The sequence below is a fragment of the Salvia miltiorrhiza genome, unplaced genomic scaffold (assembly GCF_028751815.1).
Source record: "Salvia miltiorrhiza cultivar Shanhuang (shh) unplaced genomic scaffold, IMPLAD_Smil_shh original_scaffold_289, whole genome shotgun sequence".
NCBI classification, from domain to species: Eukaryota; Viridiplantae; Streptophyta; class Magnoliopsida; order Lamiales; family Lamiaceae; genus Salvia; species Salvia miltiorrhiza.
The window spans coordinates 4195-31194 of record NW_026651521.1 but is presented as its reverse complement, the minus strand read 5'-3'; the positions used below and the strand labels follow the sequence as shown (position 1 = coordinate 31194).

Below are 27000 nucleotides of genomic sequence, written 5' to 3'. Positions count from 1 at the left end.
ACTAATAAGTACTTGCAACAACAATTTGTTATTAGGGATATGGAACGTCCTAAATATTTCTTAGGAATTGAAATTGCTCTCAACAAGTCTGGAGTTTCTCTATCTCAGCAAAAGTATGCTACTGATTTGCTCAAAAAAACTGAATTGCTTGGAACCAGCATGTTGATACTCCTATAGATGTTGATTTTAGTGTTTGGATCACAGTGGAAACTTCTTGGAGGATAAAGCTAAGTATAGATGACTTGTTGGGAAACTTATCTACTTGACAATCGTTTCTTAGATAAGCCTAAACAAGCTCATTGGGATGGATGCTGCTATTCGGCTTCTTCGATATATCAAGAGATCTCGGGGAAATGGGTTGTTATTCAAGAAGAATGGTCATCTAAAGATTGAAGGATATTCTGGCGTTGATTATGCTGACTCTAAAACAGGAAGTCAACTTTTGGATACTGCACCAAAATGGGAGGAAATTTAGTAACTTGGTGAAGTAAGAAACAACACACTGTTGCTAGATCCTCTGTCGAGGCTGAGTACAGAGCTATGGCTCACAATGGGATTGAGATGATTAGAGTGATGAATCTACTTGAGGAATTGGGGTTCACTTTTAATAAACCTTTACCTATGCATTGTGATGACCAAGCAGTTATCTACATTGCTAACAATCCAAGTTTCATGAGAGGACTAAACATATTGAGGTTGACTGTCATTTCATTTGCGAGTGTGTCTTGAGTCAATCTATTGCTTATTCTTTCACTTCTTCGTCCAACTAGATTGTTGATATTTTCAAAACCGTTGGCGGAAAACGGTTTTCTGAACTTTGCATCAAATTGGACATGATTGATATATATATGCTCCAGCTTGAGGATAGTGTTGCAGAATATTTAGTATTTAGTATCTTGTAGCCCTAGCTTTCCCTATATATGTGGGAGGTCTCTAGTATTTTGTACCCTGAACATAATAAACTATTTTTCTCCTCTCCTATGTCTCCATGTTTTACCATTCTACAAGATGTAATGACTTAATTATGATCAACATACAGTTAAATGTAGGTAAACAAAACCCAGTGCTGCTAAACCATGTATTTAAAAGCATAAGAAAGATTAATCAGTCTCCAATAATTTTTCATTGACTAAAATAGCTAACAATGGCAAGACATTTCCCAGGGTACCTTATATAAATTTTGCCACTAATAATGGAGCATAATACCTGCATTTTTCTTCCAAAACTCCATTTTCATTTAAAAACTATATTACATTATATCCTTTTATTGTAAAGTACTTCTAAGGTTAAGCATTTTCAAACACAGCACTTGCAGCATTTTAATTACATGCAATCATATTAAACCATACAGTTCATACTCTAAAGTTAAAACAGAACCTCGCTTAGTATTGAATCACATTTGTGGAGTCTAAAATGAAATCAGTGCACCTAAGAGGGTATTGTGGTCTATAAAAGTCAGATATGCAACAGAATAAGAAAGTAACCTTAGTTCAATTTCTCCAGTTTGATAGAATACTACCAGTCCATGTCTTTCTGCATCTCTCTTGATGACTGTAGTCCAGGAACATTGTTTCCCGTGTTCTATTTTGTGGACAAAGTTATTATCCCCCTAAAAGATCAAGAATTTCTTATGAAGTGTAAAAGAAAATTCTTACATTAAGAGAGAATCAATTCAAAAAGACAAGCACCTGAATCAAAGACTGCAAAGTGTAAAAGTAGAAGGCTTCCTCACAACAAAGTAGTATCAGAGATGCCAGCATCTTGGGCTCCAAATTAGGCTCCACTACTTCCGCATTTGGTAAACCACTCTGATTCTGATGAGTGATTTCAGAAGCCTCATTCTGAGCTTCAGTATGCTGGGAGTATGTGACAGAGACGCTTTTGGACCCTTCAGCAAGATGATGCTGGTCTGCACTCAAAATTCAAGAACATATAAATATCTGAGTCTGAAATACTGCATAAAATTGTAAGCAAGGAGCACACTTGCCTAGTATATGCATGCTTATTGCAATAGATTTTTCTTTTGGATGTGTTGGCTGTGAACTGATCATATTGCCTGTGGAACAATCCATCAAGACCATCTGAGCATCTCTGGTCAGGACAAACACAATCTCTGGACCAGATGTACTTTCAGTTTCATTGTCAGATTTCTCAACCGGGTTATGACGAGTTGGACACGTTCTAACAGACAGAGACGTGATAGGAGACTTTGAGTTAGAGATACAGTCCGTAACAAATATAACTGAAGCTGAACTGGTATCGAGCACTGCTATCTGTAATAGGTACAGTATAATTTTAGACTGAAATTTACAGGTTAGGGAGCGATTATCAGTTTAATAATTTTGGTAGAAACAGTTCTCACCTGTCCACATTCAAATCCAGCAACAAGTCTAACTCCAGAAGTAGCAAATTTTAAGGCACACACAGGAGAACTAAGGGTGGAATATATGGTGGAACAATAATTTCCCTCTTGAGGTAGGCAATGGTGAACTGTAGATAAGGTACATGATGTTCATCATATCTTTAAACTTTAAGGAAATTCTATATCAGATAAGCTAGTGAAAGAGGTAACAAGAGTTATCCAAAGGCAAGCTGCAGATAATATAAATGGTCATATTAAAAAAGTAAGCTACCATAACTACTGAAGAAAGCATCAGAACTACAATTGTGAACGGCGTTCTCCCAATCAAGGAAAGGAAATGTCTACAAAGAAACATCATATAGTTCATAATCCAAGAGCGTTGTTGCATAATGAAGCCAAATGTTTCCATTGACGTTCTTAGGGAACATCTATATGCATTGATGAACCATGAAGGTTGACATAAAGGACAGATCACTGAACCCTACCTTTAGGTTAGATTACTCCCTTAAATTAGAAGCCCATTTTTAATAACAAATTGTGGTAACTTATTATATATCTCAAAGAAGTCAACGAGAAAACTAATTTGATGAAGTTGACTCCATATATGAATTATTTTCCGGAGAAAGCAATTGGATATAATAGGGATTATTTGCCTCAAATAACATAACGTTTACCCTAATTTGTGATCACAACACAACATTTAAAATGTTGTAATTACAACACCACCTTTTAACTTTTTGGAATCATGTGAAGTTTACATGTACAGCTAAATCGACATTGCAGATTAAACAATGTCCTTTTACTGCTGAAAATTTTGAGCAAGTTGTAATTACTAATTACAAAAGTAAATAAAAATGTGACCTTGTAATGCAACATTTTATAAGTTAGATTGTTATTGCAAATTAGGCTGAAGGTTGGGTTATTTGAGGCAAATAACCCTCTATGATATTGGGTAAATTTGATAAAACTACACAGGCCATAAACTTTGGTTTTACTGCACCCAGCTTAAACTAATTACTGAAAACAGCAGAAGCAAATTAAAGAGACCAGCATCATCACATGCATCTCCATTAGTTAGTGCCAGACTAGCCACCAAAACTCCTGTCTCCCAATGTTAATAAATTAATATGATTGATACCTTGATGTTTTGTTTCAGTTACGACAGTAACGGTTGCTTGATTAGAGTTGCCTTGTAGCTGATAAAGGAAAATCTGTATAGAGAAATGAAAATTTTAGCACAATTATCTCCCCTCTTTTATGAAACTATGACAAATAAAATGTTAAGCTATTTCTTACTAAACCAGATTCATTGCCAATAGCTAAGGTTAAGTTTGGTGAATACAAATCCAATGCTGATATTGGAGCACTAGCACCAGTAACTTCAATACCCTTCACCTACAATCATATGGGACAGGAATGTGTGTCTATGAGTTAAAAAGTTCTTCTGTTGAACAGCATGTATAGAGAAGTCACCAAAAACAATTAGTACATAATACTCTACTTACCTCACATCCTAAAACAGAAACAAGTGACAGAACAGGTAAACTGGCATCCCAGATTCGTACAGATCCATCATGATATCCTCCTATATAAATGCTCTCAACACTATAACTTTCAGTTCTTGACATTTGATAACGAACACCGCCTCTCAGAGGCCACTTTGCGCTTCCACCAGTCAGCATTTTATCAGAATGCTGCTTTGTAGGGGAAACTGCCTAATAAAACTATTAATGATCAATAAAATGGAAAAAAGAAAAAAATTATAGTACTAGCAGTAATGCACGCAAATCGAGGCTGGTTATATCTGGTACCTTTGCGATTGCACCAAGAATATTCCCCTCTGAGCCCATCATATAAAGCTTACCCACAGTCATATATGGTTCCACAGTGGGTATGATTGAATTATACTGTGAGGCATGCACAGAATGATTCTTTCCTCTCTCAGACTTTAGCATAGAAAGCGAAGCATAATCATAGAAATGCAATTGCCCTGGACTGGTCAAAACAAATAATGACGTCCCATTACTGTGGTCTGGCATATAACTGTTTGATATTACAAGAAGATCTGCAAAAGATCCATGGAGGGTAAGGTCAACACGGTCAATGCACTTCAATCTTGCTAACCCAGAAGACCAGTCGAGGTCAAGGATCTGCAGTGCCCAAGCAAATTTTCAATAAAATGATATTCAATACTAGAATGAAGGAGAATTTGGCAATCACTTTGAATTCTTTAGAATACTTTGTGACAATAATAAGCAATAAATTTACTGAACGAGACAATTAAACGGACAATGAAAGACTAGTTTGAAGTCAAAATCTCTTATGATTCGTATGTTTCATTAAAAACTATGAAGCAATCACAAAGTTCAATAGGAAGACTTTCATCTCTTAAAACCATTCTCAGCTCCATATGTCATTAGTGATTTCCTCTATCTTCCAATTAAATATGAACATTTATGCACTTCAAACAGAAGTTCATACTGAAGATTTGGCCTCAAGGCCACATGTTGTACCTTGCATAAACACGTCTAGACACATTATTAGCACATTGAAAGTAACAGTATTGGGAAGATCAAGAGACAGAGTGTTGAATTTTCCGAAATAATTGGTGAACTGGAGAGAAAAGACATTCAGTACAGACTATCACCCAGAGATCGAGCTGTTTAATCGATATATAATCCATTAAACATCTATGTATGTATATTTCCACTATCCATCTACATAAACAAATGGGAGCATAATCTAATTACTATGGATTCAATCTTGACAGTAGGCCAAAAATTGTCAGACATGCAGGCGAAAACACATACATCAAAAGAACCGGAAATTTAGTTGGCATTTCTTTATTAAGACAAAAAAGCATAATTTCAGAATGTGAAAAGATCAATTACATTCAGAGGCTCAAGCATACCGTTAATACTTCTTCAGCTCCAATATCTACTCCACCATAGGCAAAGAGTTGACCTCCATTACCATTATGAGCTTTACTGGATGACCAATGGAGAACAATGACAGGAAGCCTTTTATCTCCTGATGACAGTTGTAGCTTAACAACATCATCCGGTGACTTCTGAGTTTTCTGACCTTTATCATTGTCAGAAGATGATAGGTTCCATAGTAAAATATCTCCATCCACATAACCAACAGCTAATATGGATCCATCAGGTGACACCCAACAGAGAGAGCTTACTTCCTTTTCCGTTTCTTCATTATCTAAAGAATCATTCAGATGGGTGTGGCTCTCATTGTCTGAAAAATTGACAACTGCACCACCTCTGAGTTGCAGATCTCCATAGCCTTTAACATGGATGGCCTTGTCTTCTGTAACATCCCACAGAATAATCAAACCGTTCTCATAAGCAATCAAAACCCTACAAAATAGCAGACTGGTTAGTTTCGACTGTTATAACTGATACTTCTACTAAAATCTCCAATCTCCATGGATCAATAAACTGAAATGATGGTGATTCATATCCTATACAGGGGATTGAAAAAACTTGCATTCATTTACTTACCAGTATCATCCAAAGACTCCTAGGAACTACCATGAAAAATATAAAGTTAGTTCCAAAAACTTAAACTAACCAAAATTATTGAATAAATACCGGCATGCACATAATTCTACTTTTGGGTTTTTTAAGGCGGACAAGGGAAAAAATTAATTAAAAAAAAAAAAGACAAAAAAGAAAGAAAGAGAAGTCCATTTTTCATCAACACTCTATACCTTTTGTGAAGGTCAAATCCAATGACATAAAGTTGTGCAAAGGATGCCTCACAGGGCGTAGCAGCCTACTATCATACATTCATACTTGAAGCATAGTATCTTTAATCAACATTATTGTGCCTTATCCTTATGCAAATTCATAACACTAAAATTGTGCTAGAGATGCCGCAAGCAACTTAATGACGATCTTGAAGAATATTATTGTTGCAACTAGTATAGATCGCAAACCCCAGGAGAAGTGCCCAGAACTTAGGTGATATATTTCCAAGGAATTAAAAAAGAAATCATAATAGTTTTACCTATTTCCAGACAAACAAGGCTGGGAGAGCACTCCAACAATGGATTGATGATCAGGCAATGAAATCCCAGATCCTTCTACAAAATTTAATGGCATTGGGAATTACTTTGATGATGCACTTTAACCATTATGAAAATAAAACTGTAAAGAAGAAGAAGAAAAAAAAGGTCACTTCAAATGGAGCAGGTTTAAGCCCAATGGGCCAAGGGCATAACTTTTTATTGTAAGAACTGTGAGAACTCTGCATTGAAACAATAAAATGACTGCACCGAGCCTATAAATATATGCACTGAACTCCACAACTTATAGGTTCAGTGCAGTTACTTTATAAGTTCAGTGCAGAGTTCTCACAATTCTCACAATAAAAAGTTTTTTATTTGAACTCAACCCTATATAGTTCCCTTCAAGCTTTCAAAACTTTTTTTTCACACAGTCAATTAACTTTGAGAAATATCCACTTTCCATGTCTAGCAAAAATAATAATTGACCAGAAATGGACTAAGCAATTATTGCAGATTTATTGGGTCACTAAATCTTCACAAGTTAAATCCACGGCCTTCTTGTCATTAGCACCACTAACAAGTCAAACTCATATACATTACTTCAGAAAGTTCTAGAGATCCAGTTACCAGCAACAAGATTTGGAGGCACGTGGTATGGTAATGGAACAATGGTTTTTTCTTCAGCATCATACTTTAGAACTGAAAGGAAGCCATACTCGTCTCCGAGATATCTGGAAGTTCAATAATAGCAAGGAATCTTCAGGCCATGTCTAAGGCATTGTTTTCAGTGAAAACAAAAACAGTGCTACAAGAAAATAATATAGAACTCAAAATCTCTTACATGTAATTGGTTCCGGAGATAACAGAAAATGCAGTTAAAGTGGATTCCCATTTTATCTTAGAAGATATACACCTCATCTCAAGATCCCAGACCTGTGAAAGTTGCATACAGACAGCAGTTAAAGGAACAAAGCGGGTTGATGAGAAAAAGAAAATTCTAAAGAGCATCAGGCATAAAATGGAAATGAATCTACAGCTTATTTTGGAACTTGAATAGCCCAACGGTAACTATATAAAGATGTGAAGATTGCCAGGGAAGACAGAAGGATTTCACCAGATGATAAGCTAGAGTGCATGCATATGATAAGTAAGAGAGTATACGTACCTGAATTTCATTTTCATTGGAGACGCTCACTAGAAAACCTTGGTTTTGCAGGAACTGAAAAGAGTAAACGTAAGCCAAAAGATATGTAATAAGAACTTTTACCATTTATAAATGGGTAACTGATGTAAACAAAATCAATGTCAGCATCACTATCATGTGAATATAGGACATCAATAGGGAAGAATTTGATAGAGCAGTATTACAGGTTGAACAGTCATAATCTAATGAAACATTCAGTAGAGTGGCCTAGGCCTCAAAAGGATTTGAGTTTTCTCATAAAATAGAAATAGTAAAGAAGTAAAAGAAGATAGATGAACTAAGTCCATGCATAGATGGAAGGGGAGATGGCCGAGAGAAAATTCTTCTTATGACTATAGTAACAAACCTCTAGGTACTTAAAGGGTAAAGCTGTAGGAGAGATAAGAAGAGCTTCAATGTTGTCTCCACCGACCACTTTAATCCTGCCATCCCTGCAGCTCATCCAAAAAAATAAATGATTAGTAATACTACGGGATATACTATTTTTAAGGGCTAGAGCATCCACTGTGATCAGATGTTCTATCATTCAATCATGTAAACAGCTATTGCACTCCATATCACATGACATAAAAAGGAGTGATCAATGAAAGCTATGATAGTTAATTAATAGCCAACAACAATGCCCGCAAGCTTAAGATGATGAGTTACTGCAGTGGGAATAGCAAAATGATGCTAAACTTGAAGGAATGAGGTAACAGCAAAAGAATGTAGCTTATTAACTACTGAAACTAAATGCACGTTACAACTGAACTTACAAAATAGGTAAATTATTGAAAGTAAATAACTGCTAACCGTAAACCACTGCACACCAGTTTGTATGCCTCATAAAATGAACACTAGCTACACCGCAAAACAGAAAAACCAATGCATCAAACATCTACTCGGACATCGAACTTACAGAGTCCCTACTGCCAACAGGCCTTGAATGGGATCAAAAGCAAGAGTTGATGCAGTTGATGGGATGCCATAGTGAACAGAAACAAGTGGTGCCAAGTCGGAAGATGCCATGCTATGTTGAGTAACATCCGGCTGCACAACAATATAAGACAACCATGATCATCAGTAAATTCTACACAGATTGCCAGTAGGTGTTTGACATACTTGCTCTTCAGGAAAAACGACGGTTACATTAGGCATTCTATGTTCTGAGCCAAATTCAATAATTTCTTGGACAAGAACAGCTCCATACTAATCAGTATAAAAAACAAAAGCAATAGACTCCAAATCCGAAGTTGACAGAATTTGGCTTTTAAACTTAATTGCAATCAAAATCAACAAAAATCAGACAATTTAAGCATAAATATAAGAACTCCCACCGTAATTATAAAATTCCGAATTCCAATACGTAAAACCCAAACATTCTAAACGAGCGCAATCTTCCAAAAAAAAAAAATAAGTAATAAAGAACAAGCTCTGATTCGCAAAAGAAGATGAACGAACCGAAAATTTGAAATTAAAGAGAATCAAGAAATAAATTGTTGAGTTTACCTGGGAAGAAGGTGATGGCTGAGGTTGAGTGGGTTTTTGAAATAATTTAGCGAACATATTAATATGAATCAAATCGGTGAACAGTAGTTTTGACTTTTAAAATTGGATTAAATTAATTTTACCCAATCGTTATATTGAGCGATATTATTGATCGACTTTGATTAATGTTCAAACGGTAGCAAGTCGGAGACGATGGGTAAGGTATATATATTCGCATGAATTAGTTTGATACCAGAAGATGGCCGTTGTATGGATGACTTGTTCTATTATCTCTTTATATATACTAATGCACTGTATGAATAATTATAGAACTTATTTTTTATATAAATAGACTTAATTCATAAGTTAATTACCAATGTAACTAATAATAATAATATTATGAGACAAATTATAATAAATTATACTCCATCGTCCATGATATCGTTTCTACTTTGTGGATGACACGAGATTTAAGAAAATGGTGGATGTATACTTCATCCGTCCCACTTTAATTTGTTTTCCTTTTTTGGACGTCTCATTAGAATATACTCATTTTTCATTTTGAGTAAAAAAATGTATTTAATTTGTGTGGACCACCACTTCCCTCCTAAAAAATAAGTTTTCTTAATCTTCGTGTCCAAAAGAAATGAGCCTATTGAACTAGGTTTATCGATTCCAACATGGTTGACCAGGTCTCCTGCCAAGTCATTAAAGGAAAAAAAAAAACAATTCATAAGACAATTGTTTGCATGGTCGACCTTGAAGAAAAAGAGACCAGGTTTGGTCTCTCTCTCCTCAAACATGGACCAATGATATCTTAACACTTGTCAATATTTAATTGGTTGGGCATATTTTGTTAGGATAATTAATAAAAATTAGCATATCTTTTATATAAAATATATATATATATATATATATATATCAAAATTTATATTTTTTTTCATTCTCTATAAACAGATACCACTCTTGCTTTCAACACACCTTCAAAATCTTCCATTTTCCCTCTCTACATATAACATCTAGTATTTTTTCTATATTTTTCTTCAATGGATCGAGCATATATGACAAAAGTTTGGCGATGATAATTAAATGCTAGTATGCATTTTTTTTTTTCTATTTCGAGTTTGGGTTGTTGTAATTTCTATTTTTAGTTTCTCGTAATTTAAATTTTTATTAGTTTGTTATATTTTTTTCATTTTAATTTTTTTGTAATATTTTAATTATATTTAATTAAACTAAAATTATTACGATTAAAAATAATAACAAATTAATTATATATAATGTTGTGGTTGGATGGTTTGGTGGTCATTGATAAACAAATAAAAATAGAAGTGGTTGGGTTGGGATGAATATTGGTGATGTGGAAGAGAGAGAAATTAATTAAATATTGAAGATAGTTGGATGGTTGAATGGTTGGGTGGTTGCTGATAATGATAGTCTTAGAGTGGGACGGATGGAGTAGTTGATAGTAGTGGGTATTGTTGTTAGTGGAGTTTTGTGGATCCTACTATTATAAATGGAAGTGAAATACCTATTATAGTAGTGGGTATTGTTGTGAGTGGAGTTTTGTGGATGAATTAAAATGACAAAAGTGAAAACGATATCGTGGGCGGAGGAAGTGTCAAACATTACATTGAAAATGTATTACAAAATTTTGATCAAATTCTAGTATTACACATCACAAAACACCACAAAAAGCTTTTACATGAAAATTACTACTCCTTCTAGGGATGCCAATTGGGCCAGCCCACTCGATTTTGGGTCAGCCCATGTGGTTTCAGGTTATTTTCGGTTTGGGCCAATCGATTTTTTTATTTTTTGGGCTAAAATTTTTCATCCCTAACCCTAACTTATTCGTTTTCGGGTTAGTCTGTCGGACCCACAAATTTACTATTTTTTTACATGTGTAATTTTTTTTTTATAGATAATCATATTCTTGTAATAAAAAAATATGTCATCCTTAATTTTTTAAATTAAGACATTTTGCCTTATTTTATATACAAAAATTAGTGTTATTTTAGCGCAAGTTTACATAATAAATATTAACGTTGTTTCCGATAAGAATTTGATATACATTTAAGATAAATGACTAATCTTTCTTTGACATTATTACATCATAAATGTTTGTTATTAACCAAAACACATTCTACAACTATGTTGCTACAAAGAAACTCTATACATGTGGCTATGAAGAAACTCTACTCTCTCCAACAAAACATTAAGCAATATACTCCCTCCATCTATGCAATGTTGTCTTAATTTGTCATTTTGGTCCGTCCACAAAAAGTTGTCATAATTTATTTTTAGTAATAATTTGTGGTTCCATTTATCCACTCACTAACATGTGGGTCATATTCTTCACTCATTAACTTAATTAACTTTTTCAATTTTTCTTCATTTGTGAGCCCCTTTCTCCACTTAATAAATAAACAACACAATTTTTTTTTAAACTCGTGTCTCCCTCCTTTATTAGGACAACATTTCATGGATAGATGGAGTATGTTTCAGCCATTATAAAATTTGTTATTACATATAATTATATGAAATTTATAATTTGTAGTAACATATTAATTATCAATGCATTAAGAATATAGTAAGAACAATATCGTATAATAAGGCTATGATCGTTTCACCACATCTGACGAGTGAAACAACCCTAACCTTATACAATTGTGCCACGCTGGCAATTTCGATATCCAGCTCAGATTTAATTTAGAGATAATTGTATCCCATAAGAACATTAAAAATGAATTTTCAATTGATGGATTAATTTGTCAATTTTAAATATCATGGAAAAAATTAGAAAAATGACGAAAGTTCGTGAATTTACAGGCAATTAACCCCTTTAATTTTTCACCCCGATGAACTCAAAATGACGTTATTCCACATTTCCACTTAATTTGTTTGAAAGAATATTAAATACTCCTCCGTCATGAAACATCCTTCTAGGGGGAGTCGTTACGATTTTAATAAAAATTAGTTATGTATTTGATGAATGGAGGAGTCCTACAATTGTAAGGGGGCGTTTATTTTGATGGATTGAAATTTTGGAATATCCCAAGACCCTTGATTATTTTTATCGTTTAAGTTAGTTTTGATCGATTCTTATCCCATTAAAAAAGTGGGACAGGAGAAATCCTACTATTTAGGAGAAAAATACTCAATCATGTATCTTATCAATCATGCAAAGTAAGCGCCACATAAGGGTAATAGTTGTTGAAATTGATAATCAAGCAAAACTAGCTTAAATGAACTGAATAATCAAGGGCCTTGCGATATCCCAAAAGTTTAATTCATCAAAGTAAATAAGGAATTAACCTTGTTATTAATCAAGGGGGTATTTACTTTGCATGATTGGGTATTTTATTAAGAGTATGATTTCTACAATCTACCCTTGCAATGGGATATGAATCAAGTCAAACTAAATTAAATGATACATACAAATAATCAAAGGTTTTGGAATATTCCAAAATTTCAATTCATCAAAGTAAATAAGGTATTAGCCTTACTATTTTTATCTATAAACGCTAATCCTCAAAAGTAAACGGCCCTCAAGCGTATGTTCTCAAATTAATAAAGATTAAAAATGATATGATTGAATAATATTAAAAAATTTCTATTATATATCCCTTATTAATCCTTTTATATAAATTCTTCAAGTGGTAATTAAAATACTTTCAAATTTAAACTTTCTAAAATCTATCAAGGTAAACACAAGATTAACCTCTCTCATCTCAGCTCTCTCTCTCTCTCTCTCTCTCTATATATATATATATATATATATTGATTTATGCTTAATTGTTCGTATTTTGAGGGTTTGAGTGTGCCATGTTTGAGCTTAATATTCTGGAATTTGGTGCGTTTATGAGTCTGTTTTATGCTTTGCTGGAGATTTTTATAAAATAGGATAAATAATGATATTCTGGAGATTTTGGATGAGAATTGCGTATTCTGGCGCAAACTAGTGTCCAGAGCTGTAAAGCCCGCGCCAGAGCAGAGCTGATAATCCCGCGCCAGAACTGACCACGCTCGACAGAGCTGAAATGCCATAGTCAAAGCTCACCATCTCCAGAGCTGAATTCCAGACTCGCCAGATCTGCCATGACTTCCAGCTCTGCCAAGACGCTAGAGCTGCCAAGGCTTGCCGAGCAAGTTATCCTGAAGTCTCCTATGTGCGCACTCTGTTTGATGCTTATCTTTTAAGCCCAGTTTTGGCTGGGCCGTACTTTATGGTAATTAGGGTTGATGAAGGATGGTCTATAAAAAGGGTTGAACATTCATGATCAAGGACAATCTTCTACCTCCGGCAATTTAAATCTTTTAGCCTTCGATCAAGAATCAAAACAATTTTAGTTTAATTCTCATTTTAGATAGTTCTTAGTTTCGAGTTTTAGTTAGTTCTTAGTTAGCTTTCAATTCCATTTTAGTTAGCTTTCAATTCCGTTTTAGTTAGTTCTTCGTTTAGAGTTGTAATCAAGTGACATATTTGCTTCTCGAGACGTTTTATAGTTTTTATTTTATTTACATTAATTCCTTGCTTTTACTTTAATTATGCTTTGCTTTAGATTATGCAATTTCGTTTCTGCCTAGTTAGATTAAAAGCTTTTAATTAAAGTAGTTTAAATCCTTAGCCTCGTAGCGTTTAATTCAACTCGCCTAGTTAATTCCTTTACTTTATGCATTTAATTCTGCCTAGGGTTAGTGATTTAATTATGCTTAAGTATTTATGTTCGTTCTTTTCTGCCTAGTTAATGATTCTTTCTCGCCTAGTTAATTTTAAGATTAAGTTTTAGTTAAGTTTAATTTACAAGCATTAGTTAATGGTTCTTTTCCGCCTAGATAATTCTTTAATTTAAGTTTCTCGTTAAGTTTAAATTCCAAGCTTTAGTTTAATTTTACTGCTTTCAATCCAATCTTTACTGCTTTCGTGTGATACAATTAGAAGCCATTTAAGATCTTCCTTGAGAGACGACATTGGGTCAACTTACCATTGCTAGAGTGTCCTTGTCCTATTGCAAGTCAATCTAGAGGTGTTTTAGGTTGAGTCATCTATCTTTCTCACATTTGTAGATATATCTTGATTTCATATGTGGATGTCGAAGATGATGAGTAGAATTGATGTCTGATGGTGATGAATTCCACCTGATATAATTAATATTTATCATATTTCGCTACGTTTTTTCTGATTCCTTCTCCCATTTTTATAAGAAAAAAAAACATTGGATTAACTTTACTATTTTTATTAATCAAGTGTATCTTCTCAAATTAATAAAGACTAAAATGATTGAATAATATTGAAAATTACACATTATATATCTAATTAATCCTTTTGTGTAAATACTTCACGTGGTAATTAAAATACTTTTAAATTTAAACTTTCTAAATAATTTTCTCAATTTCTCATTAAAAGTACAACTATGTGTTTGACCAACTAATTAATTAATTGGCTAAACTAGTCGGTAACCCGTCGAAAATCGACGGGAATAAATAAAAATATATAAATATTTGTAATTATTTATTACATTTTTTATTTGATGATTTTTTTCACTAAAATAAAGCATTAAATAAGTTTGTTTTAAAGTAAAAGATGTTAACTAAATATATTTTTAGTCAAACAATTCTCTGAACTCAGAAACTAATTTTAGACACTTCCACAAATCCAATCTGATTATGATGATTTTAGAATTTTTCGATGCTTAAAAATCAACTTCTGTCTCCTTCTCCAAAAAAAAACAAAAAAAAAGAGAAGCAAATACCAAAGTATAAAGCCGAAACATGATACAGTAAAAGACGAAATATATCCATCCTCATGCTATTATGTATAAAAGAAAAGAAAAACCTAAGAAACCCTTGAAAGTACAAAAGAAACAGACTAAGGGTCGAGCCTCATTAAAACTCTTTTACGGAAAACCCGGTAGGAAAAACCGTAGAAGGAAAAAAGAGTACTCGTCTAAAACGAAAACAAAAAGGAAAGGACAGAAGAGCGGGAAGGTCAGTTTCAAGAACTCCGACCTAACCATCGTCCCCAAACCGACCCGGCTCAACCATCCTTATATAACATATTTTATCTATGAACATGAAAAAATATGATGGGATTTATTGTACCTTTATTCCCTCCAATCACAAGCAGCACGCACATATCAAATCAACCTAGCAAAATATAAGAAAAAAAATATTTTAAATAATACCGTTAATGACTTAAAATTTGTAAAGTTTGAATAAAATATTAAATTTGCAATTACCTCATAATATATCGAAAATTTCATCATACACAACATTAGTTGTTGTGTCTTGCGTATGACCACTCTCATCACAAACTAAAATCTTTAAACCTCTTTTTCTAGTGACTCTTGAGATTGCCACGTAGAGTTGTCCATGACTAAAAACTGGTTTCGGTAGGTATAATCCTACATTTGAAAGAGATTGTCCCTGACTTTTATTTATTGTCATAGCAAAACAAACACTCACAGGAAATTGCCTTCTCTGAAACCGAATTGGAAATTTAGCGAAATCTGATAGACTCATAATCATTCTAGCTATGGGAAACTTCTTGCCCGAATTTTTTCCTGAAATGAGTTTGCCTTCAATTACACGTTCCCCAAGTTGAGTTACTATCAGTCTGGTAATATTTTCAGTTTTTACCTCCCCAATAATATCTACAAAAAAATGTAATTTACATCTTGTTCTTTTTTTGCTATATTTTTAATTAAAATATGTCATGTTGTCATATATACTAACGAAAATAGTTTTTCCTGTTTTAGTTTCACATTTTGTAACACCCGGGCTTTTGATGACGTGTTAATTGCTTAAGTTTGAGTAATTAGGGTTTAGATCCCTTGTTTGATTTACTTTGTAAAGAGATGAAGAGTTATATGAAGTTTTGTTGTTATATTTTAAAGATGTTGAGATGTTCTTTTGATGATGTGAGGATGATGTGGGATTTTATATCCGTATTTGAGTTTGAGTATTTGAATAATTCTAGATAACTATTTGAATGAGAACGGTGAACTCGGAAGTGAAATCTGAGTCCGTTAAGACGTTTTTGAAATTTTTGACTTTTTGACGATGAATAGTAAAGTACGGCTATTTCGTCTTTTTGTCGACTTTCAAAATCTTACGTGCACGTCGTCGAGAAATATTCTTAGTTTTTCGATACGAGTCCAATAATGAAAGTTTTTATTTTTGGACGACGAGTGAATAGTAAATCGGGATTTCTCGATAAACGTGTAAATCTCGTTTATCAGAATTTCGAGAACGAGCTTGTATTTTCTATATTTATATAGAATTACGAGTGTAATAAAAGTGAGTAGGAGTTGAGAGGGCGAGTAACGAAGAGTATGGGTAGTTAGTCGTTAAAACGAGACGAGACGAAACGAGATATTTAACGACTAACGGGTTAATATCCTAAATATCTAACCTACCCTACCCCTAACCACCCCCCCAACCGCCCAAACTCACTCACTCACACATATTACACGTTTGTTTCAGCCAAACACTTTTAACTCACACACACAACACCTAAAACACACACTAAACTCACGCATAACACCATTGTTGAGGAGTTGGAGCTTTTGACCTCCGATTTGAGCACCGAGACGAGCGCCGATCATCTTTTCGATCACGTATCTAAGTAGGTAAGATCTCTACCTACGTTTTGATGATTTTGAATTGTTTGGTTTGCGTTGAAAAGATGTCAAGATGTTAAGTTTTGAGTCGAGAGACGAGTTCACGTAGTGAGATTCACGCGTTGAAATCTCGTGGCTGACATTATATATGAATAGGTCATGCCGAAATTTTTAGTGAAATTAGAATTTGAGCATAGTCAATTCTTGTTGACCCGTGACTCAAATACATGCCTAATGGAAAGTTTAACTTTCTAATCGGTTAATTAGACGAGATGAGAGCGAATAGATCTGCTAAGAAAGTGGACTTTTCGATGTGTTAAATATTTCTTTTAATTGAAGCGCTGCTAATTATAACATAAGGATGTTATAATTAATGAGTAATGACGAGAGATAATAATTGTTATATTGATTAACAATCAAGAGAGATGAACATTAGAGATACTAATGTTTCATAAAAGAGATTAGATTATTAATCGAGGTTTCTTTTATAACTTCTCACCAATTCTTCATAACGATGAAGGTCCTTTTGGGAAGTAACGACTTGAGGGAGAGAGTGACGTTACTCATTGATACAGAGACACAACGAGGTGGGCATTACTTTTACTATACGTATATAGAGATCCCCTGCGTGTCGTAGGCCTCTTATACGAATGAATGCATGAGATGATTTAACTGTTAATTTCAGTTTTATATATATCTATCAAATGAGTTTAATGTTACATTTGAGCAAGTTATTTCGTTACAAAATATTTGAGTTAAAGTTATTTCAAGTATTGTCTTGCCATAAAATGTTTAAATTTTAGTATGATATCTATCTGCTTTGGCTTTGCCAATGATGCAATCGAATTCGGGTCTTGAGCAGTTGATAGCTATCCTGCCAGGACTAGTGTACACCAGTGACCGTGAGTCATCTAGCGGGTTGGCCGGTCAAGTGACCGTGAGAGGTGGCCACCTCTCCGGCACAAAGTTCCAGATATGATAGATTACAAAAGAACTTAGTCTGATCAGACGAACTTTAAGAATCACAAATGAACTTAGTAAGCTTGGGCCTTTTTAGCGAAAAACTCCCTTGCTGTACTGATTATGATGGCATGACAATTTATAGTTTTGAAGCATGTATTTTTATACCTAGGCATACGTGCCCACTGAGTGCTTTTGTACTCAGCCCTGCATATGTTTTCTAAATGTGCAGGTTGAGCTGATGTGATGATGGTGCTGCAATGAGCGGAGTCTCCAGGGTTGTTAATAAATAGTTAACCTGTCTAGAATATGTCTTCATACATATGTCTAGCTACTTTCCGCTGCAAGATGTTGTTGATGTTATAGTATGTTATGTCATACTTTGAGTCTTAAGAGAATGGTTTCATACGATGTATAACTTGATTAATGATATTAATTAAGTTTTATGCTGTCTTTCATAGACTGTTTTCAATTGAGTATTAATGAATAAAAATGACGAGTTTTATTAAGATGAGTAAGTTTTACGGCTAAAAATGACGCCCCTTTTCTTCCCCTTCTTCTTTAACCCCATCCCTAGTCGTGGATCACTCGGCCTAACTATCCATAGTTAGGGCGGGCTGTGACAGAGTGGTATCAGAGCGAAGGAAAGCTCTGAATTAGAAGTCTTGAGTTTAGTCTAGAATGAGTCACTAGACTAATAGTTATTAACAACCGTGAGCTCAGCGCACCATCACACCAGGCTCAACGAGGTATGTAAAATTTCAAAGTTTATTTGACGTTAAATTTTGAAGAGCATGATGTTGAGGTTATATGATGAGTTATGATGTTACACTTTAAAGGTGCATAGTTTGAGTTTGAGGATGAAAACATGATTAATAATGAGTTATTATGTTGTAAGAGCATATGTTGATGTTACATGATGAATCATGAGAGCGTTTGTATCGTATGATGTTATATGATTGAGGATGCATAATTATGAGTTATGATGTGATGTATTTGAGATGTTTTGTGATGAGAATTGTTTGAGCAGTTGTGATAAGTCACGATGATTTAGATGAAGGAATCTAATGTCATTGTTAAGAGAGATTTTTTTTTACTAAGTAGAAGGATGAAATGAGAACTTAGAGCTAAAGCTTGAGAGAATTAGCAATTGCTTTAAGTACTTGTTGGTTTGAGTTATGAGTTTGAGTTATGAGCTTGAGTATAATAGCATGATTAATGATGAGTTATTAGCATGCTGCAATGAGATATTGTACGATATGTTGAGTTATTTTGTGACGCGAGTTTTGCTCACGCAACCTTAATGGTACTTGAGGAGGTATCATGAGCCATAGTCTTTGGAGATGGCTTTGAGAGAGAATTGTTGAGTTGTCTTACTGAGTCACGATGATTTAGATTAAGGGATCTAATATCATTGTTTAGAGAGATTCCCTACTAAGTAAAGATGGGACGAGATGAGAATTTAGATATTTTGAGCTTGAGTTTTAAGATAACAGTACTACTTAGTAGGAGTTTTGCTAAGTTATGTTTTGTTTATTTCTGTTGCTGGAGCCAAGTAGAGTTAGTTCCTAGAGTCACCTTTAAGTTCTCCTTATAGGTTGGCCAGGACTGTTGTGAGATCGAACTCAGGAAAGATCAGATACGAGGACGAGGCGTACAGTATGTGGTACAGAGATACCCTAGCAGATTTTCAAACACATGTTCATAGACTATGAAAGGATGAAAGCCTTATGGTTGTTACTAGACTGGATGGCATCGTGCACCTAGTCCCCGTGCTACCAATCGAGTGGTAGGATTGAGCAAGGAAGAAAGCCACTCAATATGATGGGACATGTCGTCTTGAGCATTGGACCCACAGGAGATGGGATTTGTTACAGATACCCAGATTTTCTATGCGGATCTACTGACCGGATGCTTGTTTTCTACCAGGGACTCTAGAAGAGTGTAGTAGATATCGAGTCGATCCTTAAGTATCAGTTACCAAAGATGATAAAATGATAAACGATAATGAGGATGAGAAGTAGCCGAGGAGGGCTAGAGTTGATGAGGATGAGAAGAGAAGTCGATGTAGGCTAGAGCTAAGGATGATCTTGAGAGTATGCGCGGTACACCCTCGTTTTTGATTAGTTGCAATTACATTGCGATGTATATAACTTACTTAGGAGATACTGGTACTTGAGATTTTGACATGATGATAGATAAGCATGCGAATATAGTACCCTACTGATGTTAAATAGATGGATGTTCCTAGTGTGCTAAAGTAGCAACTAGATGAGTTAACTGGTAGCAATTACCGTAGGAGGTCCAGACCGAGACATAGTACTATTAATGGTGTCGGTTTAGAAGGGACATTACGATAGATACTATGGTTTTTGTAGGGTTTAAATAACCCCTTTATGTAAGTCCTCTAAAAAGAGGCATTCTACTGATGGATATATTAGGTAGACCAGAGTGGTCTTTTTGTTAGCATTTCGTGAGTGCTTATTGCCTTATAGATGAATGTTAAGGTGACCGTGAGGGTTTCCTTAAAGTTGAGTTAGTAAATTGAACTTGAGTTTCGAGGATGCATAGAGCGTTGGTCGAGTTGAGTTTTCATTTTGTGATTTCAAAAATGCCTCAAAGATATCATCAAGAGTGTGATGTGAAGGATAGGCGGGATAATAATCCGCCACCACCACCGCAACATTGAGAGGAGAGTCGAAAAATATTGAACTTTCGAAACAAGAGTCTAGAACATAGGACCCTGAGTTTAAGCTTTTAGCTTGCTGGTGTGAACTTAAGTTTTGTTATGTATAGTATGTTGAGGATTTAGAAGACACAGAATTTCCAAGTTCGGGATAGTATATCCCGTGTGACTGGGGAGTGATTATGTTGGACCTGGCCAGTCCGCATGATCCAAATCTCAGTAGACGTGTTTTGGGTTTATAAACCCATGTGTTTCAACTTTCGGTTGAAAAGCCAGATGGGTTCTTACTCTAGGTCATTTTTGTTCGACCTGGTAGTTACTTCATTCTACCCTCTGGTCATTCATTTGAGTCTCTTGAACAATTTGTTTTGATGTCGTTCTATGGTTGAACCCTTACAACTTTTGAGTTATCCTAGTAGATTCTTTTGATGTATAAGACCAGTGAGAGGCACGTCAGAGGACTTTAACACCCGAGCAACTGGTAAACTACACCTGAGAACAATTGAAGACTACTCTTGAGAAGTATGTACCGAGGAGTACAGTAAGCAGCGAGAGGCTGATTATCGAAGTTTGATGCAAGGAAAGAAATCGATTGTAGAGTATAATTGAGAATTTTGTGAGCTATCACGTTCGCTCATCAGAAGATGGATAATGATGAAGAGATGTCTGAGTTTTAAGTGCTGGTTTAAGGCAGGACTTTAAGGTAGTATGGGCAAGTTATTGGATGCACCAGTTAGAATCCTGTTTAATACAGGAGCCTCGCATTCTTTAATTGGTTGAAGCATGTTACCTTCAAACTCGAACCAAAAACAAGCTAGTCCCGAGTTGAGAGTAATCACTCCTGTAGGAAGAGCTACTACAGTTTCTCACATGATTTCTAACTTAGAGCTTGAGTTAGGATCACTAAAGATGAAAGCAAGAACCTTGCACTTAATGCCTATGTGGAACGTAGACATTATTCTAAGGATGGAATGGTTAGCAGAGAACTTTGGCCCGATTGATTGTAAGAAGAGACAGATAACTTTCCAACCACCTGGGAAGGAACAGACATGTTTTCACGGCATTGATAGAAAGAAGAGAGTTCCAATCATTTCGGCACTTCAGGCGTCGAAATTGGTAAAGAAGAAAGGAGCACAAGCTTACCTAGTTTACTTGAATGATGAAGGAGAATCAAGTAAAAAAAAAAAAAAAACTTTGAGGATGTAGCAGTGGTAAGGGAACATAGAGATGTATTTCCCGAGGTCTTACCAGGATTGCCACCAACAAGATAGTTGGAGTTCACTATCGACCTAGAACCTGGATCAGCACCAGTGTCGAAGGCACCCTATAGAATGGCGCCTAAGGAGCTACAAGAGCTGAAGATTCAGCTACAAGAATTGCTCGAGTTAGGTTTTATTAGACATAGTGTATCCCTGTGGGGAGCACCAGTCCTTTTTGTCAAAAAGAAGGATGGCACGTTGAGAATGTGCATAGATTATCGAGAGCTGAATAAATTGACACTCAAGAACAAATATCCTTTGCCGAGGATAGATGACTTGTTTGATCAATTACGAGGAACGCATTTTTCTTGAAAGTTGACTTGAGATCATATTACCACCAGTTCAAATTTTGACAGAATGATATACCTAAGACAACTTTTCAAATGAGGTATGAACACTATGAGTTCATAGTTATGCCATTCGGTTTGACGAAAGCACCAGTAGTTTTCATGGATCACATGAATCGAGTTTTCATCAATAACTGGATAAATTTGTCCTAGTTTTCATAGATGATATTCTCATATATTCGAAGAATGAGCAGGAGCGCCAAAACATTTGAGAACGATGTTGGAAACACTAAGAGTTGAGAAGCTTTTTGCCAAATTCACCAAGTGCGAGTTTTGGTTGAACGAAGTAACTTTTCTAGGACATATTGTATCATCCGAAGGAATTAAAGTTGACCCCGTCAAGGTACAAGCTGTACATGAGTGGAGATCACCAACTACGCCTAACAAGATTCTCAACTTTTTAGGCTTAGCAGGATACTATCAGAGGTTTATTGAAGGATTTTCCACGATAGCAAGACCGATGACACAATTACTTAGAAAATAAGCTAAATACAATTGGAAAGAGGAGTGTGAAAAGAGTTTTTAAGAGCTTAAAGGAAATTGACTACAGCTGATAGTCCTAGAAATGGATAAAGAGTATACCATCTACGCAGATGCGTTAGAGAGTGGGCTAGGATGTGTTTTGATGCAAGAAAAAAGAGTTATAGTCTATGCATCACGATAACTTAGACCCCACGAGATAAATTATCCAACGCATGATTTAGAGCTTGCAGCCGTTGTGCATGCCCTGAAAATTTGGAGACATCATCTCTACGGAGTTAGATGTGAGATTTTCACGGACCACAAAACTTTGAAATACTTTTTCAAGCATAAGGATATTAACATGAGGCAAATGAGATGGCTCGAATTAGTAAAGGATGTTAACTGCGACATTAACTATCACCCTGGCAAGGCCAATGTAGTAGCCGATGCATTGAGCCGAAAGGTCTCGTCAAAGTTAGGATGTCTTCTCACGAGAGAGGATGAGCTTATAAAGGACTTTGACAAGATGAGGATAGAGATGATAAAACCACCAGGGACGATAGCGAGTATTGTTGAGACGATGCCTAGTTTGAGGAAAATGGTGATTGAAGCACAAGGAAAGATGAGACAATGAACAAGTTACGAGAAAGGATAAGAGTAGGAGATCTCAAGAGCTACAAAAAAAAAAAAAAAAAAAAAATCAGACAATGCTATCTTATTTGAGGGGAGAAGATGCATTCCCCGCGATGATGAACTTAAGAATACGATCATGAGTGAAACTCATGACACGCCTTACACCGCCCACCCAGGAGGCACAAAGATGTATCAGGTTGTGAAAAATAGATTTTTGTGGGACGGAATGAAATGAGACATAGCTTCGTTTGTAGAGCGATGCTTAGCTTGTCAGCAAGTGAAAGCATTACACCAACGACCCTATGGGAAGTTAAAACCGTTGGAGATTCCCGAGTGGAAATGGGATCACATAGTGATGGATTTTGTGACAGCTTTACCCAAAAGTCAAAGAGGAAATACAGCAATTTGGGTGATTGTAGATCGACTAACAAAATCTGCACATTTCATACCGATCCTAATCGCGTATGGACCAGATAAGTTAGCACAATTGTACGTTCGTGAGATTATAAGATTTCATTGAGTACCGGTGTAGATCACCTGAGAGAGAAAAAAAAAAATTATTACATCACGTTTTTGGATGAGTTACAGAAAGAGTTGGGTACAAGGATGAATTTTAGCATAGCAGACGATAGAAGATATGATAAGAACTACTATCCTTGATAGAGGAGTACATCGGGAGAATGTGTTGCCACTAATTGAGTTTGCCTATAAGATGTGAGACAAAGTTTCGAGATTGGAGACAAAGTTTTCTTGAAGGTTTCACCCTCAAAAGGGGATGAATAGATTTGGAGTTAAAGGACAGCTTAGACCCAGAGTTATAAGTCCTTACGAGATATTGCAAAAGATAGGTCCAATAGCGTACAGGTTGGCTTTGCCACCTAGCTTTGGAAATGTGCATAACGTGTTTCACGTGTCACAATTGAGATGATATATATTTTCGACCCAAACCATGTGGTTTACTAAGAAGAAATGATCTTAGAACCAGACTTGAGTTATGAAGAGAGACCTCAGATGATGCTAGATCATAAAATTCGGCAATTGAGTAATAAGTCGATTGCATTGGATAAGGTCCAATGGAGATATGATAGTTAGAAAGAAGTGGAAATAGAGCTTGAGGATAAGATGTGAGAGAAGTACCCGAAACATTTACAGGAGGTACAAATTTCGGGACGAAATTTATTTTAAGGGGGAGGGTATGTAACACCCGGGCTTTTGATGATGTGTTAATTGCTTAAGTTTGAGTAATTAGGGTTTAGATCCCTTGTTTGATTTACTTTGTAAAGAGATGAAGAGTTATATGAAGTTTTGTTGTTATATTTTAAAGATGTTGAGATGTTCTTTTGATGATGTGAGGATGATGTGGGATTTTATATCCGTATTTGAGTTTGAGTATTTGAATAATTCTAGATAACTATTTGAATGAGAACGGTGAACTCGGAAGTGAAATCTGAGTCCGTTAAGACGTTTTTGAAATTTTTGACTTTTTGACGATGAATAGTAAAGTACGGCTATTTCGTCTTTTTGTCGACTTTCAAAATCTTACGTGCACGTCGTCGAGAAATATTCTTAGTTTTTCGATACGAGTCCAATAATGAAAGTTTTTATTTTTGGACGACGAGTGAATAGTAAATCGGGATTTCTCGATAAACGTGTAAATCTCGTTTATCAGAATTTCGAGAACGAGCTTGTATTTTCTATATTTATATAGAATTACGAGTGTAATAAAAGTGAGTAGAAGTTGAGAGGGCGAGTAACGAAGAGTATGGGTAGTTAGTCGTTAAAACGAGACGAGACGAAACGAGATATTTAACGACTAACGGGTTAATATCCTAAATATCTAACCTACCCTACCCCTAACCACCCCCCCAACCGCCCAAACTCACTCACACATATTACACGTTTGTTTCAGCCAAACACTTTTAACTCACACACACAACACCTAAAACACACACTAAACTCACGCATAACACCATTGTTGAGGAGTTGGAGCTTTTGACCTCCGATTTGAGCACCGAGACGAGCGCCGATCATCTTTTCGATCACGTATCTAAGTAGGTAAGATCTCTACCTACGTTTTGATGATTTTGAATTGTTTGGTTTGCGTTGAAAAGATGTCAAGATGTTAAGTTTTGAGTCGAGAGACGAGTTCACGTAGTGAGATTCACGCGTTGAAATCTCGTGGCTGACATTATATATGAATAGGTCATGCCGAAATTTTTAGTGAAATTAGAATTTGAGCATAGTCAATTCTTGTTGACCCGTGACTCAAATACATGCCTAATGGAAAGTTTAACTTTCTAATCGGTTAATTAGACGAGATGAGAGCGAATAGATCTGCTAAGAAAGTGGACTTTTCGATGTGTTAAATATTTCTTTTAATTGAAGCGCTGCTAATTATAACATAAGGATGTTATAATTAATGAGTAATGACGAGAGATAATAATTGTTATATTGATTAACAATCAAGAGAGATGAACATTAGAGATACTAATGTTTCATAAAAGAGATTAGATTATTAATCGAGGTTTCTTTTATAACTTCTCACCAATTCTTCATAACGATGAAGGTCCTTTTGGGAAGTAACGACTTGAGGGAGAGAGTGACGTTACTCATTGATACAGAGACACAACGAGGTGGGCATTACTTTTACTATACGTATATAGAGATCCCCTGCGTGTCGTAGGCCTCTTATACGAATGAATGCATGAGATGATTTAACTGTTAATTTCAGTTTTATATATATCTATCAAATGAGTTTAATGTTACATTTGAGCAAGTTATTTCGTTACAAAATATTTGAGTTAAAGTTATTTCAAGTATTGTCTTGCCATAAAATGTTTAAATTTTAGTATGATATCTATCTGCTTTGGCTTTACCAATGATGCAATCGAATTCGGGTCTTGAGCAGTTGATAGCTATCCTGCCAGGACTAGTGTACACCAGTGACCGTGAGTCATCTAGCGGGTTGGCCGGTCAAGTGACCGTGAGAGGTGGCCACCTCTCCGGCACAAAGTTCCAGATATGATAGATTACAAAAGAACTTAGTCTGATCAGACGAACTTTAAGAATCACAAATGAACTTAGTAAGCTTGGGCCTTTTTAGCGAAAAACTCCCTTGCTGTACTGATTATGATGGCATGACAATTTATAGTTTTGAAGCATGTATTTTTATACCTAGGCATACGTGCCCACTGAGTGCTTTTGTACTCAGCCCTGCATATGTTTTCTAAATGTGCAGGTTGAGCTGATGTGATGATGGTGCTGCAATGAGCGGAGTCTCCAGGGTTGTTAATAAATAGTTAACCTGTCTAGAATATGTCTTCATACATATGTCTAGCTACTTTCCGCTGCAAGATGTTGTTGATGTTATAGTATGTTATGTCATACTTTGAGTCTTAAGAGAATGGTTTCATACGATGTATAACTTGATTAATGATATTAATTAAGTTTTATGCTGTCTTTCATAGACTGTTTTCAATTGAGTATTAATGAATAAAAATGACGAGTTTTATTAAGATGAGTAAGTTTTACGGCTATAAATGACGCCCCTTTTCTTCCCCTTCTTCTTTAACCCCATCCCTAGTCGTGGATCACTCGGCCTAACTATCCATAGTTAGGGCGGGCTGTGACACATTTTTAGTTAGAATATGTTGTCATATTTACAATTGTATGTTTTTTTGTTATATTTTCATTTGCACATTTTCAGTTAGAATATGTTGTCATGTAAAAATTAGTTTTTCCTCATGTTTTTGGCAATATTTAAAAATTAATTTTTCCTCATGTTTTTGGCAATATTTTCAGTTTCGCATTTTTAGTTAGAATGTATTGTTAAATAGCATTTACAATTGTACTCATATTTAGATTCCTTCTAACGAAGTAATATATAAATTTTCATGATTGGGATATAATTAATGTATAAGAAATTAGATATAGAAATTTGTTGATGATAGGTTAGAAATTAGATATATAGA

At 35.2% G+C, this 27000-nt stretch overlaps 1 protein-coding gene and 1 long non-coding RNA gene across 6 annotated transcripts; one reads left to right on the top strand and one right to left on the bottom strand.

Moving 5' to 3' along the window:
- Positions 1-1484: 1484 nt before the first annotated feature.
- On the bottom strand, positions 1485-9329 carry LOC131003899 (uncharacterized; the record flags this gene model as incomplete). Of its 3 annotated transcripts, none has more annotated exon segments than XM_057930463.1 (16): positions 1485-1609; positions 1689-1909; positions 1988-2273; positions 2363-2490; positions 3501-3573; positions 3659-3757; positions 3868-4077; positions 4174-4512; positions 5274-5733; positions 6386-6461; positions 7014-7117; positions 7228-7319; positions 7552-7605; positions 7937-8021; positions 8489-8619; positions 9079-9329. In XM_057930463.1, coding segments are annotated over 16 exon segments (2540 nt in total), but the record flags the coding sequence as incomplete, so codon positions are not given.
- Positions 9330-15846: 6517 nt separating this feature from the next.
- Positions 15847-26544, top strand: LOC131003898 (uncharacterized). Of its 3 annotated transcripts, XR_009094851.1 has the most exons (4): positions 15847-16691; positions 17203-17269; positions 25596-25662; positions 26268-26544. It is a non-coding gene; the product is annotated as an uncharacterized LOC131003898 (long non-coding RNA). The 3 variants fall into 3 exon arrangements; XR_009094849.1 differs by lacking the exons at positions 25596-25662; positions 26268-26544 and adding an exon at positions 17875-18100 and having other exon boundaries at positions 15861-16691; XR_009094850.1 differs by lacking the exons at positions 15847-16691; positions 17203-17269 and adding an exon at positions 24934-25084.
- Positions 26545-27000: the final 456 nt, after the last annotated feature.